At 46.0% G+C, this 15192-nt stretch overlaps 1 protein-coding gene across 1 annotated transcript; it reads right to left on the reverse strand.

Annotated features, from left to right (window-relative positions):
* Positions 1-9140: 9140 nt before the first annotated feature.
* LOC142924796 (zinc finger protein 217-like) lies at positions 9141-13400 on the reverse strand. Its single transcript, XM_076067581.1, has 3 exons — positions 13326-13400; positions 10864-11689; positions 9141-9813 (listed from the first exon to the last, which is right to left on the reverse strand). The coding sequence occupies exons 2-3, from the start codon at positions 11687-11689 to the stop codon at positions 9605-9607; spliced, it is 1035 nt and encodes a 344-aa protein (XP_075923696.1). The 5' UTR covers positions 13326-13400; the 3' UTR covers positions 9141-9604.
* Between the last annotated feature and the right edge of the window lie 1792 nt (positions 13401-15192).

Raw genomic sequence — 15192 nt, forward strand, 5'->3', positions numbered from 1 at the left:
GGCTGTTGCTACTGCTGCAATTGGTGACGCTGGTGGTGGTCTTCTTTCTTTTAATGGACTTAGGTCTACGTCGCTTTTCCTTCTTCTTCTGCTGCAAGGCCATCAACACTTTCATGCTCGTAATAGGATCGAGAGCAGCGTATGGTTTATTCTCACTGACTGGTGAAGCAGTTTGTTGATGTGGAACTAGGCCAAAGCATTCAGGAAAATTGGATTTCATGTCATTTATCTTAACGCCGCTATCTTTTGTCGAAGCGTAATCATGTTCAGGCTTCGGTCTGTACAAGAACTGTGCGTGAAGACTTTCATGAGTTTTCAGGATTTCAATAGGACATAAAACTCCGCAGACTGAGCACATCTCATAGGGCGATGGTGGATTCAACACCGCATTGGCAAAACTGCCGTTATTCACCAAGCCTGGTGCACCCTTTATCACGTAATCCTTCTCGTGGGTCTTCACATGCCTTTTAAATTTTCCTAGCTGTTCAAACCTTTGTCCACATATGCGGCACCATTGGTCATGGGTCTCTTTGTGCGTTGTTACGTGGGCTTCTAGGCACCATGCCAGTTGGAATTTTTTCCCACAGACGTCACAAGAGATAAGTTTTTTCGGTCTTGTAACTCTACCGGATTGAGGTGGGGTTGAGACGGGTGCTGATGAAGTGCCATCGATGGTAAAGGCAATTCTCCCAGCACCACCATGACTCACAGCGGAGTTGCTCTCGCACATCTGAAACAAAGACAAAGGTCACGCGCATGACACCCGTGTCACGAGTGTACTCACAAAGGCATACTTAAGGTGACATAAGATTCATATATACTACAACTCATTATACCAGAACTCCACAATATTGCAGTTCCTATCATGTACGATTTTACTCCTCTTATCCACCCAAATAATATTTTGTTTCTAAACAACAATGACCAACTACCTCCATTTTCCTAATGTTACCCACCAAATAGGCCTTTCTGTATATACACACCAACAATATAATGATTGCACCACACGTTCACTCCACTATTCACAACACTCTGACTTGCAATCTCCATAAAGATTGTAATATCATTTATGTACGAGGGCCAGTTAAAAAGTTTTGAGAATGGACACTTTTTTTACAAACAACTACGTAAAATAGTCTTCAATAAAAGTACAGTATAGTACTATTAATGGCACTTATACGTGAACGTCATTATCTCTCATGCTAATTATTACAATGTTAAATAGTTACCCAGGAAAGCTTCATTGAGTCTAAGTACTGCATTTTCAGAAAGGTCCCATTGCATTGAGATGTTTGTGTGAGTGGAACCCAGAGAGACCCCACCTTGCAAATGGGGAAATAACACAACTCCGCACTAATGGATTCAACCCACAAACTCAAAGCATTCCCTGTTCAACAAAGTATTCAAATCAAGTTATTTTCTTTTTACCACAGTACTTTATGGAATCCTCAATAATTAATGCATTTTAGAAGTATTAAACTATACTTGAAGATGTGTGAGAATGTAATTCTGCAGATGCAAGCACAGGCAAACTCGTATCTGCATATACAAGTTTCTGGGCCTCCTCACTTCACCAAACCCGCATTGACCGGCATGGTGAAGTATGGTTAAACAACTCCCACGAACGACATGGTGTGGGGGAGGCCTCTATCAAAACGCTGGATCGACAAAGGGCTGATACATGTCACGACATTGTACATTAAGACCGTTCTCTCGTCAGCACAAGCCGTCTATGTGGACAATAGAGGGCACGACACACGTGTACACGATGTTTGTGTGCGTATATTCAGCGTGTGCATCACGTCATAATTATATAAGGTCGCGATTATGCTCAAAACGAACCAAATGTATAACATCACGAATAACTTTGGAGGTCTCCAGAGCCTGAACAATATTTGAAGTAGACACTGACCCTTGTCACGAGTTCTTATGAACTATAAACTAAACTATAAACTATTTTTATTTAACCAGGTAAGGCCCACTGAGCTATATAACTCTTATCAGAAGCGACCTGGACACAAATGATAGCTCAACGAAAGTGGCTTATCATGTCGACATTTATAGCAGTCAAGTACTCTAAACTCACGTTTCTAAATGTGGAGGGGAAAACCGAAGGACCAGGAGAAGAATCTACGCGACCACAGGGGAAAAAAATAAACAAATACAGAGCAGGCGTCAGGGTCTCGATGGAACCTCCACGCTGCTGTAGGCCTAGCGAGGTAGTTAACATCTCGACACCGCGGCGCCCCTTATTAAAAGATTAACCATGTCTAGCAAGGTTATTGACTGATTTCACTCGACTCACGGCACCACAAGTAATGTATTAAACAAATAAAACAATAATAAAGTAGAGAGGCGCTACTTACATTTAACAATGTTGTTGTTAACTTTAAAAGGAGCGCGCTTCTGTCTGGCTTGCAGTCCGGCGATCGCGGTCTCCACTTCCTGGATAAGCCACGCCCGTCGCGGCTATGCCCCGCCCACTGTCGTGCAAGCCACGCCCCTGCGGATCGGGCCAAGCTCATCCCACGGTGAAAGCCCCACAATCGGAATCTTTATTTACAGACAGTCCTCGACTTACGAACGCCCAAGTTACAAACAGCCGCCCTTCAGAACCAACTGGCATGAAATATAAATTATTTTATATCGCCTGAAAACGCGAACTCGCGCTTGTGAGTGAGTGCGCGTGCGTGAGTGTGAGCAGGGGGCACAGGTGGTGCATCAGCCAGTCATCTCAGTCATCTCAGTCAGTCGACCCGTGGCACCACCTGGATCTGCCCCGTGACCTCCTGCCAGCGGGCGTTCGACACTTCACGTGGCCTCAAGGTGCACATGGCCTGGCACAAGCGTCGTGGTGACGTCAACGCCACTTAGTGGCGAATGGCGGTTGTTGTTGTTGTTGTGAGACAGTGAGAGGGTGTGAGGTCGACTCAGCCTCAGATGAGTTCCTGGTGAGGAGTGGAGTGAACACTGCTACTGGGGGAGACAAAGGCGACCGTGGAGGAGAATCCTCCAGGTGCTCACTGATACACTCACCAACTTTACCTCACCAATTACACCTCACCCACCTCACCACCCCAATTACACCTCACCAATCACACCACACTCACCTCACTCACCAAACACCAACTCCACTCACCGCACAAATGGCACTCATCACACCTACTACACTCATCTCACCCACTACATTCACCACACCAACCACTACATTCACCACACCAACCACTACATTCACCACACCAACCACTACATTCACCACACCAACCACTACATTCACCACACCAACCACTACATTCACCACACAACCCACTACATTCACTACACCAACCACTACATTCACCACACCAACCACTACATTCACCACACCACCCACTACATTCACCACACCAACCACACAGTCACCATACTGACTGCACCCATCTCATCCACTGCACCAACCTCACTCATCTCACCAATCAAAACTCATCTCAACGACCGCAATTCACCACCTTACATGCTGCCATCTACATCAGTGGCCAGCAGATGGCAGCATCTACAGGCCACATTCTTGGCCAGTCGATGGCAGCATGGAACGGAGGTTACCGAGCAATCTATAAACGTACGATATTTATTTTGGCTCTCTACGAGGCGTGAGATCTCAGGTAGGTCTGGTTACTCACACGTACACATTATTTGCTGAGGAATTGGCAAGACATCCCAAGCAGAATCCTAAAAATTAGAGACTCAACAAGGCATCTGTGGATGAAGTCAGGCCCGTGTCTGTCTGCTCGATTATTTCATATCTGTCAACCCCTTATCAGGGCCGAGCTTATCACAGACCAATTCATACTTTATTGGTCACCCCGTGCCCTTATAAATCTCAACGTAGTGAAAACGCGTTATCGTGTGAACACGCGGGACAGACCCAGGTGTTGTGGGTTACCTCCCCGAGATAAACTTTCTTCCAACTTTGTCTTTTATACGCCCGGCGCTCCGCCAATTATTGTTGTGAGCGTCGCTCCTCTGCCCTCTGTTGTTCATGGAGGGAGACTGCACCCCAGTGCCCAGTATCATCCTCCGCGAGCCTCTTCAAAATGCTGATCTTGACACCGCTGGAAGCAGTTATCGGCCTTGACCTCACCTCACAACAGTGCAATTTTAACAGCTCAACATCAAAACACAATGATGTGTCGCTTGCACCAATCGCACAACATCCTAGCATTGACTCTCACCTGTTACTTGTGTAGAGGGGGTCACGTGTGTCACCATAATTGCCCTAATCCTACAACTCGTGCTGCATAATATTTTCCTTGCCATATTACCTGTGACACACATAATGAGGACAACCGGTAAGTCAAATGAAACCAGAGGTGAGAAACCTGTTCTTTATAATATTTTTAATAAGCAATTTGAACACGACTTTTAGAAACACCGATGCAGCTATACACGTGCCACATTGTCCACAAATTCAGTTGATACTAATAGGGTTTATTTGCCAGTATTGTACATTATTTAAATTACATTTGTTTGGGCGGCAGGGTGGTGCAGTGGTCACGCCCGTGCATGACATCTTCTGAAAGACTGCCTGGCTTCGCTTTCCTCATTCTGGTCCCTTTCTCTGTATGGGTTTACTCCCACAGCAAAACAACAACAACATACAATGTAACTGGTACTAGCCAAACATCCAAATTACTCCTGCGAAAAGTTGTCAGGCCCCTCCTGAACAAGAGTCTTGAGACTCAGTGAGATTGCTTGTGTGGCGATCGAAACGTCGTGATCCATTATTATTTTTTCTACCTACGTGACTTTACCGAAAGAACCAAAGAGTAAGGATTCCTGCAGTCACGAAAGCTTCAAATCAAGATTAATGAGTGTTTACATGTGGGAGGAAATCGGAGCACCTGGAGAAATCCAAGCAAATGGGGGGCCCAACGCTCTATCACAAATCTACAGATGGAACAGGCGGAGTCCACATTATTCGACACCGCCTTCTCTACCTCCTTGACGACCAAGGGGTGGGAGTTGTCGCAACATTTTTGTGATCCACCAACCCTCACCTCCACGTAGTCGTGGATTACAGGCATACAAAGCCACCACAACCATCCGGCTAAAGTAGCTGTAATGCACATCTAAAATTCTACAAAAGTTGATGGGGCAAATGTCGTAGGTCAATTGGTTTGATTTCTATGCGCATTAACCAGTCTCTAACGTATGCACATTTAGATTCGCATTCGGCCGCCAATGGAACAGGTGGTGTCCAAAAGCAAAGTGGATGTACTGATTGTATCTTCATTGCGGGACTCATCCAGCAGTGGATTGACGTGGGTTTCAGGTATCCACGTGGAGACGGGCAATAAACACTGGGGCCACCTGGCGGTAAATGTTTGCCGGTGCACATTGGGACCGGCTTACACGTCACTAGCCCCAGGCAGCCCCCAGCCACTGGCGTGCAACACAGCGAAGGGAATCTCCCACCAATGAGAACCACGCACAACCCAGGGTGCAGTCCTATAACTTGGACTCGCAAACACAACAAAACCCATAGCCGCCAACCCACACGGTTTACCCGTATTCTGTTGGGGGAAAGTGAGTTGTCAGGTCCATACGGCAGACGGCCGTTTCAATACGGGCAACATTTTTGTTAAGTTTATTTGTGTGTTTCTCCCTTGTCATGGGACTCATGAGGGGCACGGGGTGACCAACAAGGTCTGAATTGTTCTGTAATAAGGTAGGCACTGATGAGGGGTTGACAGCGATGCAAACCCCACACAATACAAAACACCAAACGGCCAGTAACAATAAAAAATAATAATACATAACTGTCCAATGAGTAATTAGATAATTAAGATCAAAGAAACGCGTTCCTTAAATTGATCAAGTTTATTGTTGCAAGAGTTTGGGAAAACAGGAAGACCGGGAGTGGATTCCAGAGTGGAGCAGTGCAAACTGATAAATCTGAAAAGAAGAGTGAGGTGACCTGCATGGTGGTGAGTGGGTGGGTGAGTAAATGGGTGAGTGTTTGAGTAAACGAGTGGAGGAGTGTGTGATAGGGTGATTGAGTCAGTGACCGGATGAGTGGGTGACTGGATGCGTGGGTGACTGAATGCGTGGGTGATTAGATGAGTGGGTGATTGAGTGGGTGACTAAATGAGTGGGTGACTAGATGAGTGGGTGACTGGATGAGTGGGTGATAGGGTGATTTAATTAGTGACTAGATGAGTATGTGATAGGGTGATTGAGTGGGTGACTGGATGAGTGGGTTATAGGGTGATTGCGTGGATGACTGGATGAGTGGGTGACTGGATGCGTGGCTGATTTGATGAGTGGGTGATAGGGTGATTGAGTGGGTGACTGAATGAGTGGGTGACTGGATGAGTGGGTGACTGAATGAGTGGGTGACTGAATGAGTGGGTGACTGGATGAGTGGTTAACTGGATGAGTGGGTGATAGGGTGATTGAATTAGTGACGAGATGAGTGTGTGATAGGGTGATTGAGTTAGTGACTGGATGAGTTAGTGACTGGATGAATGTGTGATAGGGTGATTGGGTTAGTGACTGGATGAGTGGGTGACCGAGTTGTTTAGTTGAGTGCGTTGTTGTGAACTGCAGTGAGGCGCGGTGGTTGAACGCGGAGTGGATGAGACGAAGCGGTCAAAGTGTCTGGTAGACCGAGTCCCTTAACGTGGGTGGAGGGGGTAATCAACGAGGGGAAGTTCACTGCAACATTCACCACGGTGGTGCTAGTAGTCGCAGCGAAAAAAAGTGATATAGGGCTGACTGAATGAAGGTTGAGGCCAGGATGCAAGGTGGTGTAGAGGAGGCGAAGAGGAGGGTAGAGGAGGTGAGGTGGTGAGGAGGCGTAGAGGAGGGTGCCCCGCTCTTGGCGTTGATCTTGGTGAACACGTGTCCGCGCCCCGTCTCGTAGCTCTGCCCGGTGCTGATGCAGCCTCCACCGGCCGCAGCGCCCAGCGGCCTCGCCGAGTCCGTGCACAGCTCCGCTCTGAGCAAGCTCTCCATTGCACGCTGTCTGCTCGCAGCGACAAACACAACGTTAAACTTCCCCACCCCCCCCGTCCCGTGTGGCCTCTAACACAGGGGTCCTCAACCCCCGGGTTGCAAGAGCACTTGCTTCAAGTACATTAAAACCCACTTTTTGGTGTAGATATGTAGATGACACTTTGGTTGTCTGGCGACATGGGAAGGATACACTTAATGAATGAATGTCTAAATCATCTCAATTCACAAAAACCGGCCATCCAGTTCACCATGGAAATGGAGGTGAATAACACACTCCCTTTCCTGGATATTTTGCTCGGACGAGGCCTAAATGGTAAAGTAACACACACAGCATTTACCAAAAGGGAACACATACTGATGCCTATCTGAATGCAGATTGGCATCATCACCCCGAACAGAAATCCTTTCTCAACAAGATGCTCATACATCTGGCTAAAACAGTGTCAGATGGTCAAAGTCTGAGGAGAGAGATTAAACATGTCAAAGAAACGCTACGATTGAATGTCTACAATAATGCTCAAATTAACAGAGCAGTGAATGCTAAACCAAGATCAAACAGTAATACTGCTGAATCAGGTTATTAAATAATTAAAATACCATATATCGTGGGAGTAACTGACAAATTAGCTAGTAGTCGCAGCTAAAAAAAAGTGATACATTAATGACAGGGCTGAATGAATGAAGGTTGAGGCAAGAATGCAGGGTGGTGTAGAGGAGGCGAAGAGGAGGGTAGAGGAGGTGAGGTGGTGAGGTGTTGAGGTGGCGTGGTGAGGAGGTGAGGTGGCGTGGTGAGGAGGTGAGGTGGCGTGAGGAGGTGAGGTGGCGTGGTGAGGAGGTGAGGTGGCGTGGTGAGGTGGCGTAGTGAGGAGGCGTAGAGGAGGCGAGGAGAAGGGTAGAGGAGGTGAGGTGGTGAGGAGGCGTAGAGGAGGCGTAGAGGAGGGTGCCCCGCTCTTGGCGTTGATCTTGGTGAGCACGTGTCCGCGCCCCGTCTCGTAGCTCTGCCCGGTGCTGATGCAGCCTCCACTGGCCGAAGCGCCCAGCGTCCTCGCCGAGTACGTGCCCAGCTCCGCTCTGAGCAAGCTCTCCATTGCGCGCTATCTGCTCTCAGCAACAGACACAACGATAAACTCCCCCCCCCCCCCGGTCCCGTGTGGCCTCTAAATACTTATTTCCTTGGGAGAGGTGATTTATCGGACGAGGCCTAAATGGTAAAATAACACACACAGCGTTTACCAAAAGGGAACGCATACTGATGCCTATCTGAATGCAGATTCGCATCATCACCCCGTACAGAAAACCTCTCTCATCAAGATGCTCATACATCTGGCTAAAACAGTGTCAGATGGTGAATGTCTGGGGAGAGAGATTGAACATGTCAAAGAAACGCTACAATTGAATGTCTACAATAATGCTCAAATATCGATTTAAAGTTTTCGTGACTGCAATGATTCATCTTCTTTGGTGCTTTCGGTAAAGTCACGTAGAATGAGAATAAAATAATAAATTGATATTTTATCAAATAATAAATTGATATTTTATCAATTTATTATTTTATTCTCATTCTACGTGACTTTACCGAAAGAACCAAAGAAAATGCTCAAATAATTAACAGCAATGAATGCTAAACCAAGATCGAACAGCAATACTGCTGAATCAGGTTATTAAACAATTAAAATACCATATATCGTGGGAGTAATTGAGAAATTAGCTCGAGATTTGGAAAAGCAAAAATCTAAATATCTAAGTAAGATTTGGCACGGTACACAAAATTCAAAAAATAGTATCTTGTACTTAAGATGAATTGCCTAAGTTGTCAACGGATGGTGTGTATCGGATTAATGGCTTATGTGGCAGATGTTACATTGGACAGATGGGACGTAACATTAGCGTAAGACTAAAGGAACACCAAATAAATATTAAACACTCTCAAACATAACTGTCGGAAGTTGCAGTACATGCTTGCCAACAAGAACACTTAATGTATTTTGATAACGATGAAGTGTTGTGTAAAACTCATTATTACTGGTCAAGACTAATTCGAGAATCCATTGAAACTGAGAAAATTTGTATTATTTTAACCTCTCTGACAGCTACAGGCTTAGTGCGGCCTGGAAGCGTATTATTAAGTAATTGTAAGATGAGGAGATGAAGGCAGAAGAAGAAGACGTGGGGCGATGTGGTGATGCGGTCGAACGTGGTGGCCCGAGGAGCGGAGGGAGAGATGGCGCGGGACGGGGCGGTGTGGAGAAGGTGGCAAGGACGGCGGACCCCACGTGAGTGGAACAAACGCGTGGAAGAAGAAGACATCTCACATTTATCATTACTTATAGAGGAAACATACTAATTAAATGATTACTAATCAATTATATAATTTCAATAATCCCCCTCCCCGCCTCTGATTTCTGCACCTGATGGGTTATGAAATTAGGACAATTTATTAAATATATTGTATACCATAAAATACAGCAATTGACTAAAAATATACGGCAATAGATGTAACCTCGCAGCAGTGAACGTGACGAAATTTCATCATGGAAATGTCCGCTGCACAAAACCTTGAGTTCATCGCCCCACACGTGGTACCTCAGCCTCAGGATGAAATAAAGCATCAGGGAGTTCTCCGTGAGCATCGTGCGCGCTCCAAATCCAGAGTTGAGCCGTGGTCTCGGCACCCAGCCAGACGCCTTCTCTTCTTGGGGCAGTCGGAGTCCAGCGCGCTATCGAAGGGCACGTGGTGAACGCTCAGGACGTGTCTCTTGAGCTTCGACTTCTGCATCGCTCCGTACGAGCAGTCACTGCACGGGAAGGGCTTTTCCTCTGGAACACAAGACATCCACCGTTGAGCACACGCACGTGCTAATACATAATTTATTTATCACCATGCAGTGGATGCCATAGCATTACTATGTATATGGGACGTTTTATCAATCACGGTTGCTGAGCACAGGCCCAAAGGCCCAAAATGCCAAATGGCCAGCAACAAATACCTCCGATTAGCACGGTTGGCTACGTATGGTACGAAAGAAGTTCAACATACGTACAAATAGTAGAAAAGCAAGATACTGATTTCCTGAAAAATATCATAATACATTTTTGGGGCTTATTTTGAAGCCCCAACATTTTGCACTTCTTCGTGTGGTTGATGTTGATGCAGAGCAACAACTATAATTAACATTGAGGTGGTTGAGCCAGATTATTCTATTACAGCTCATTAATTACACAATAATTACCTGCAATAGAACGAGTAAATACACATGGAAGTTAGGTGTGAGTACAATGAAGAGGAAATTCCCATCGTGGAAATGACTCGGTCTATACATTCAAAAATGTTCCCTAAATTTACCCACTTGTTTAAGTAAAATTTACCCCGGTTAAGAAATAGATAATTTTTGGAATTTGTCAAGCAATGTATTTTTCTCAGTTTCCTTCCAATGGTGCTATTGGCTCCATGTCATGAGATGAAGTATCCCTGTGCAACTCTCACACAGCAGTGAACCACCTCATGTAAGGGAACAGCTCGTGGAAGGAGATATCATTGCACTGCTCATGACATCCCTTCGTGACCGTTTTTTATCCACTAGGAGGTTATTGCAATTTCCTACACATCACGCGACATCAGAAGTGTTTGCTGGAAGAAGTGTTTGGTAACTGGATAAGACCATCAATGAGAAGCCAGTTTAATCATGGCTCGGTGACTGAAACCCAGAGTTTCATGGTTTAACCCAACATCCGAGCAGCACCACATCAGATCTCTAGACTCCTCAGCGCAGGCATACAGATATGGTCAACATATGCGTACATTAACTAATTTGTGAAATTATGAATTACATCCAAATGAAATGTAGTGTGTGCATTACTCGGACGTACCGAAAGGTGCCAGGTTGGGTTCATCCACCTTGAGGATGTTCCGCTCCACGCAGCCTCCTGCTTCCGTGCAGTCCATCCTCTTGATGTCCGAATTCTGGCTGTTGCTACTGCTGCAATTGGTGACGCTGGTGGTGGTCTTCTTTCTTTTAATGGACTTAGGTCTACGTCGCTTTTCCTTCTTCTTCTGCTGCAAGGCCATCAACACTTTCATGCTCGTAATAGGATCGAGAGCAGCGTATGGTTTATTCTCACTGACTGGTGAAGCAGTTTGTTGATGTGGAACTAGGCCAAAGCATTCAGGAAAATTGGATTTCATGTCATTTATCTTAACGCCGCTATCTTTTGTCGAAGCGTAATCATGTTCAGGCTTCGGTCTGTACAAGAACTGTGCGTGAAGACTTTCATGAGTTTTCAGGATTTCAATAGGACATAAAACTCCGCAGACTGAGCACATCTCATAGGGCGATGGTGGATTCAACACCGCATTGGCAAAACTGCCGTTATTCACCAAGCCTGGTGCACCCTTTATCACGTAATCCTTCTCGTGGGTCTTCACATGCCTTTTAAATTTTCCTAGCTGTTCAAACCTTTGTCCACATATGCGGCACCATTGATCATGGGTCTCTTTGTGCGTTGTTACGTGGGCTTCTAGGCACCATGCCAGTTGGAATTTTTTCCCACAGACGTCACAAGAGATAAGTTTTTTCGGTCTTGTAACTCTACCGGATTGAGGTGGGGTTGAGACGGGTGCTGATGAAGTGCCATCGATGGTAAAGGCAATTCTCCCAGCACCACCATGACTCACAGCGGAGTTGCTCTCGCACATCTGAAACAAAGACAAAGGTCACGCGCATGACACCCGTGTCACGAGTGTACTCACAAAGGCATACTTAAGGTGACATAAGATTCATATATACTACAACTCATTATACCAGAACTCCACAATATTGCAGTTCCTATCATGTACGATTTTACTCCTCTTATCCACCCAAATAATATTTTGTTTCTAAACAACAATGACCAACTACCTCCATTTTCCTAATGTTACCCACCAAATAGGCCTTTCTGTATATACACACCAACAATATAATGATTGCACCACACGTTCACTCCACTATTCACAACACTCTGACTTGCAATCTCCATAAAGATTGTAATATCATTTATGTACGAGGGCCAGTTAAAAAGTTTTGAGAATGGACACTTTTTTTACAAACAACTACGTAAAATAGTCTTCAATAAAAGTACAGTATAGTACTATTAATGGCACTTATACGTGAACGTCATTATCTCTCATGCTAATTATTACAATGTTAAATAGTTACCCAGGAAAGCTTCATTGAGTCTAAGTACTGCATTTTCAGAAAGGTCCCATTGCATTGAGATGTTTGTGTGAGTGGAACCCAGAGAGACCCCACCTTGCAAATGGGGAAATAACACAACTCCGCACTAATGGATTCAACCCACAAACTCAAAGCATTCCCTGTTCAACAAAGTATTCAAATCAAGTTATTTTCTTTTTACCACAGTACTTTATGGAATCCTCAATAATTAATGCATTTTAGAAGTATTAAACTATACTTGAAGATGTGTGAGAATGTAATTCTGCAGATGCAAGCACAGGCAAACTCGTATCTGCATATACAAGTTTCTGGGCCTCCTCACTTCACCAAACCCGCATTGACCGGCATGGTGAAGTATGGTTAAACAACTCCCACGAACGACATGGTGTGGGGGAGGCCTCTATCAAAACGCTGGATCGACAAAGGGCTGATACATGTCACGACATTGTACATTAAGACCGTTCTCTCGTCAGCACAAGCCGTCTATGTGGACAATAGAGGGCACGACACACGTGTACACGATGTTTGTGTGCGTATATTCAGCGTGTGCATCACGTCATAATTATATAAGGTCGCGATTATGCTCAAAACGAACCAAATGTATAACATCACGAATAACTTTGGAGGTCTCCAGAGCCTGAACAATATTTGAAGTAGACACTGACCCTTGTCACGAGTTCTTATGAACTATAAACTAAACTATAAACTATTTTTATTTAACCAGGTAAGGCCCACTGAGCTATATAACTCTTATCAGAAGCGACCTGGACACAAATGATAGCTCAACGAAAGTGGCTTATCATGTCGACATTTATAGCAGTCAAGTACTCTAAACTCACGTTTCTAAATGTGGAGGGGAAAACCGAAGGACCAGGAGAAGAATCTACGCGACCACAGGGGAAAAAAATAAACAAATACAGAGCAGGCGTCAGGGTCTCGATGGAACCTCCACGCTGCTGTAGGCCTAGCGAGGTAGTTAACATCTCGACACCGCGGCGCCCCTTATTAAAAGATTAACCATGTCTAGCAAGTTTATTGACTGATTTCACTCGACTCACGGCACCACAAGTAATGTATTAAACAAATAAAACAATAATAAAGTAGAGAGGCGCTACTTACATTTAACAATGTTGTTGTTAACTTTAAAAGGAGCGCGCTTCTGTCTGGCTTGCAGTCCGGCGATCGCGGTCTCCACTTCCTGGATAAGCCACGCCCGTCGCGGCTATGCCCCGCCCACTGTCGTGCAAGCCACGCCCCCGCGGATCGGGCCAAGCTCATCCCACGGTGAAAGCCCCACAATCGGAATCTTTATTTACAGACAGTCCTCGACTTACGAACGCCCAAGTTACAAACAGCCGCCCTTCAGAACCAACTGGCATGAAATATAAATTATTTTATATCGCCTGAAAACGCGAACTCGCGCTTGTGAGTGAGTGCGCGTGCGTGAGTGTGAGCAGGGGGCACAGGTGGTGCATCAGCCAGTCATCTCAGTCATCTCAGTCAGTCGACCCGTGGCACCACCTGGATCTGCCCCGTGACCGCCAGCGGACGTTCGACACTTCACGTGGCCTCAAGGTGCACATGGCCTGGCACAAGCGTCGTGGTGACGTCACCGCCACTTAGTGGCGAATGGCGGTTGTTGTTGTTGTTGTGAGACAGTGAGAGAGTGTGAGGTCGACTCAGCCTCAGATGAGTTCCTGGTGAGGAGTGGAGTGAACACCGCTACTGGGGGAGACAAAGGCGACCGTGGAGGAGAATCCTCCAGGTGCTCACTGATACACTCACCAACTTTACCTCACCAATGACACCTCACCCACCTCACCACCCCAATTACACCTCACCAATCACACCACACTCACCTCACTCACCAAACACCAACTCCACTCACCGCACAAATGGCACTCATCACACCTACTACACTCATCTCACCCACTACATTCACCACACCAACCACTACATTCACCACACCAACCACTACATTCACCACACCAACCACTACATTCACCACACCAACCACTACATTCACCACACCAACCACTACATTCACCACACCAACCACTACATTCACCACACAACCCACTACATTCACTACACCAACCACTACATTCACCACACCAACCACTACATTCACCACACCACCCACTACATTCACCACACCAACCACACAGTCACCATACTGACTGCACCCATCTCATCCACTGCACCAACCTCACTCATCTCACCAATCAAAACTGATCTCAACGACCGCAATTCATCACATTACATGCTGCCATCTACATCAGTGGCCAGCAGATGGCAGCATCTACAGGCCACATTCTTGGCCAGTCGATAGCAGCATGGAACGGAGGTTACCGAGCAATCTATAAACGTACGATATTTATTTTGGCTCTCTACGAGGCGTGAGATCTCAGGTAGGTCTGGTTACTCACACGTACACATTATTTGGTGAGGAATTGGCAAGACGTCCCAAGCAGAATCCTAAAAATTAGAGACTCATCAAGGCATCTGTGGATGAAGTCAGGCCCGTGTCTGTCTGCTCGATTATTTCATATCTGTCAACCCCTTATCAGGGCCGAGCTTATTACAGACCAATTCATACTTTATTGGTCACCCCGTGCCCTTATAAATATCAACGTAGTGAAAACGCGTTATCGTGTGAACACGCGGGACAGACCCAGGTGTTGTGGGTTAACTCCCCGAGATAAACTTTCTTCCAACTTTGTCTTTTATACGCCCGCCGCTCCGCCAATAATTGTTGTGAGCGTCGCTCCTCTGCCCTCTGTTGTTCATGGAGGGAGACTGCACCCCAGTGCCCAGTATCATCTTCCGCGAGCCTCTTCAAAATGCTGATCTTGACACCGCTGGAAGCAGTCATAGGCCTTGACCTCACCTCACAACAGTGCAATTTTAACAGCTCAACATCAAAACACAATGATGGGTCGCTTGCACCAATCGCACAACATCCCAGCATTGACTCTCAGCTGTT

The sequence above is a fragment of the Petromyzon marinus genome, chromosome 17, assembly GCF_048934315.1.
Source record: "Petromyzon marinus isolate PM22_M1 ecotype Great Lakes invasive population chromosome 17, UKy_Petmar_22M1.pri1.0, whole genome shotgun sequence".
NCBI classification, from domain to species: Eukaryota; Metazoa; Chordata; class Hyperoartia; order Petromyzontiformes; family Petromyzontidae; genus Petromyzon; species Petromyzon marinus.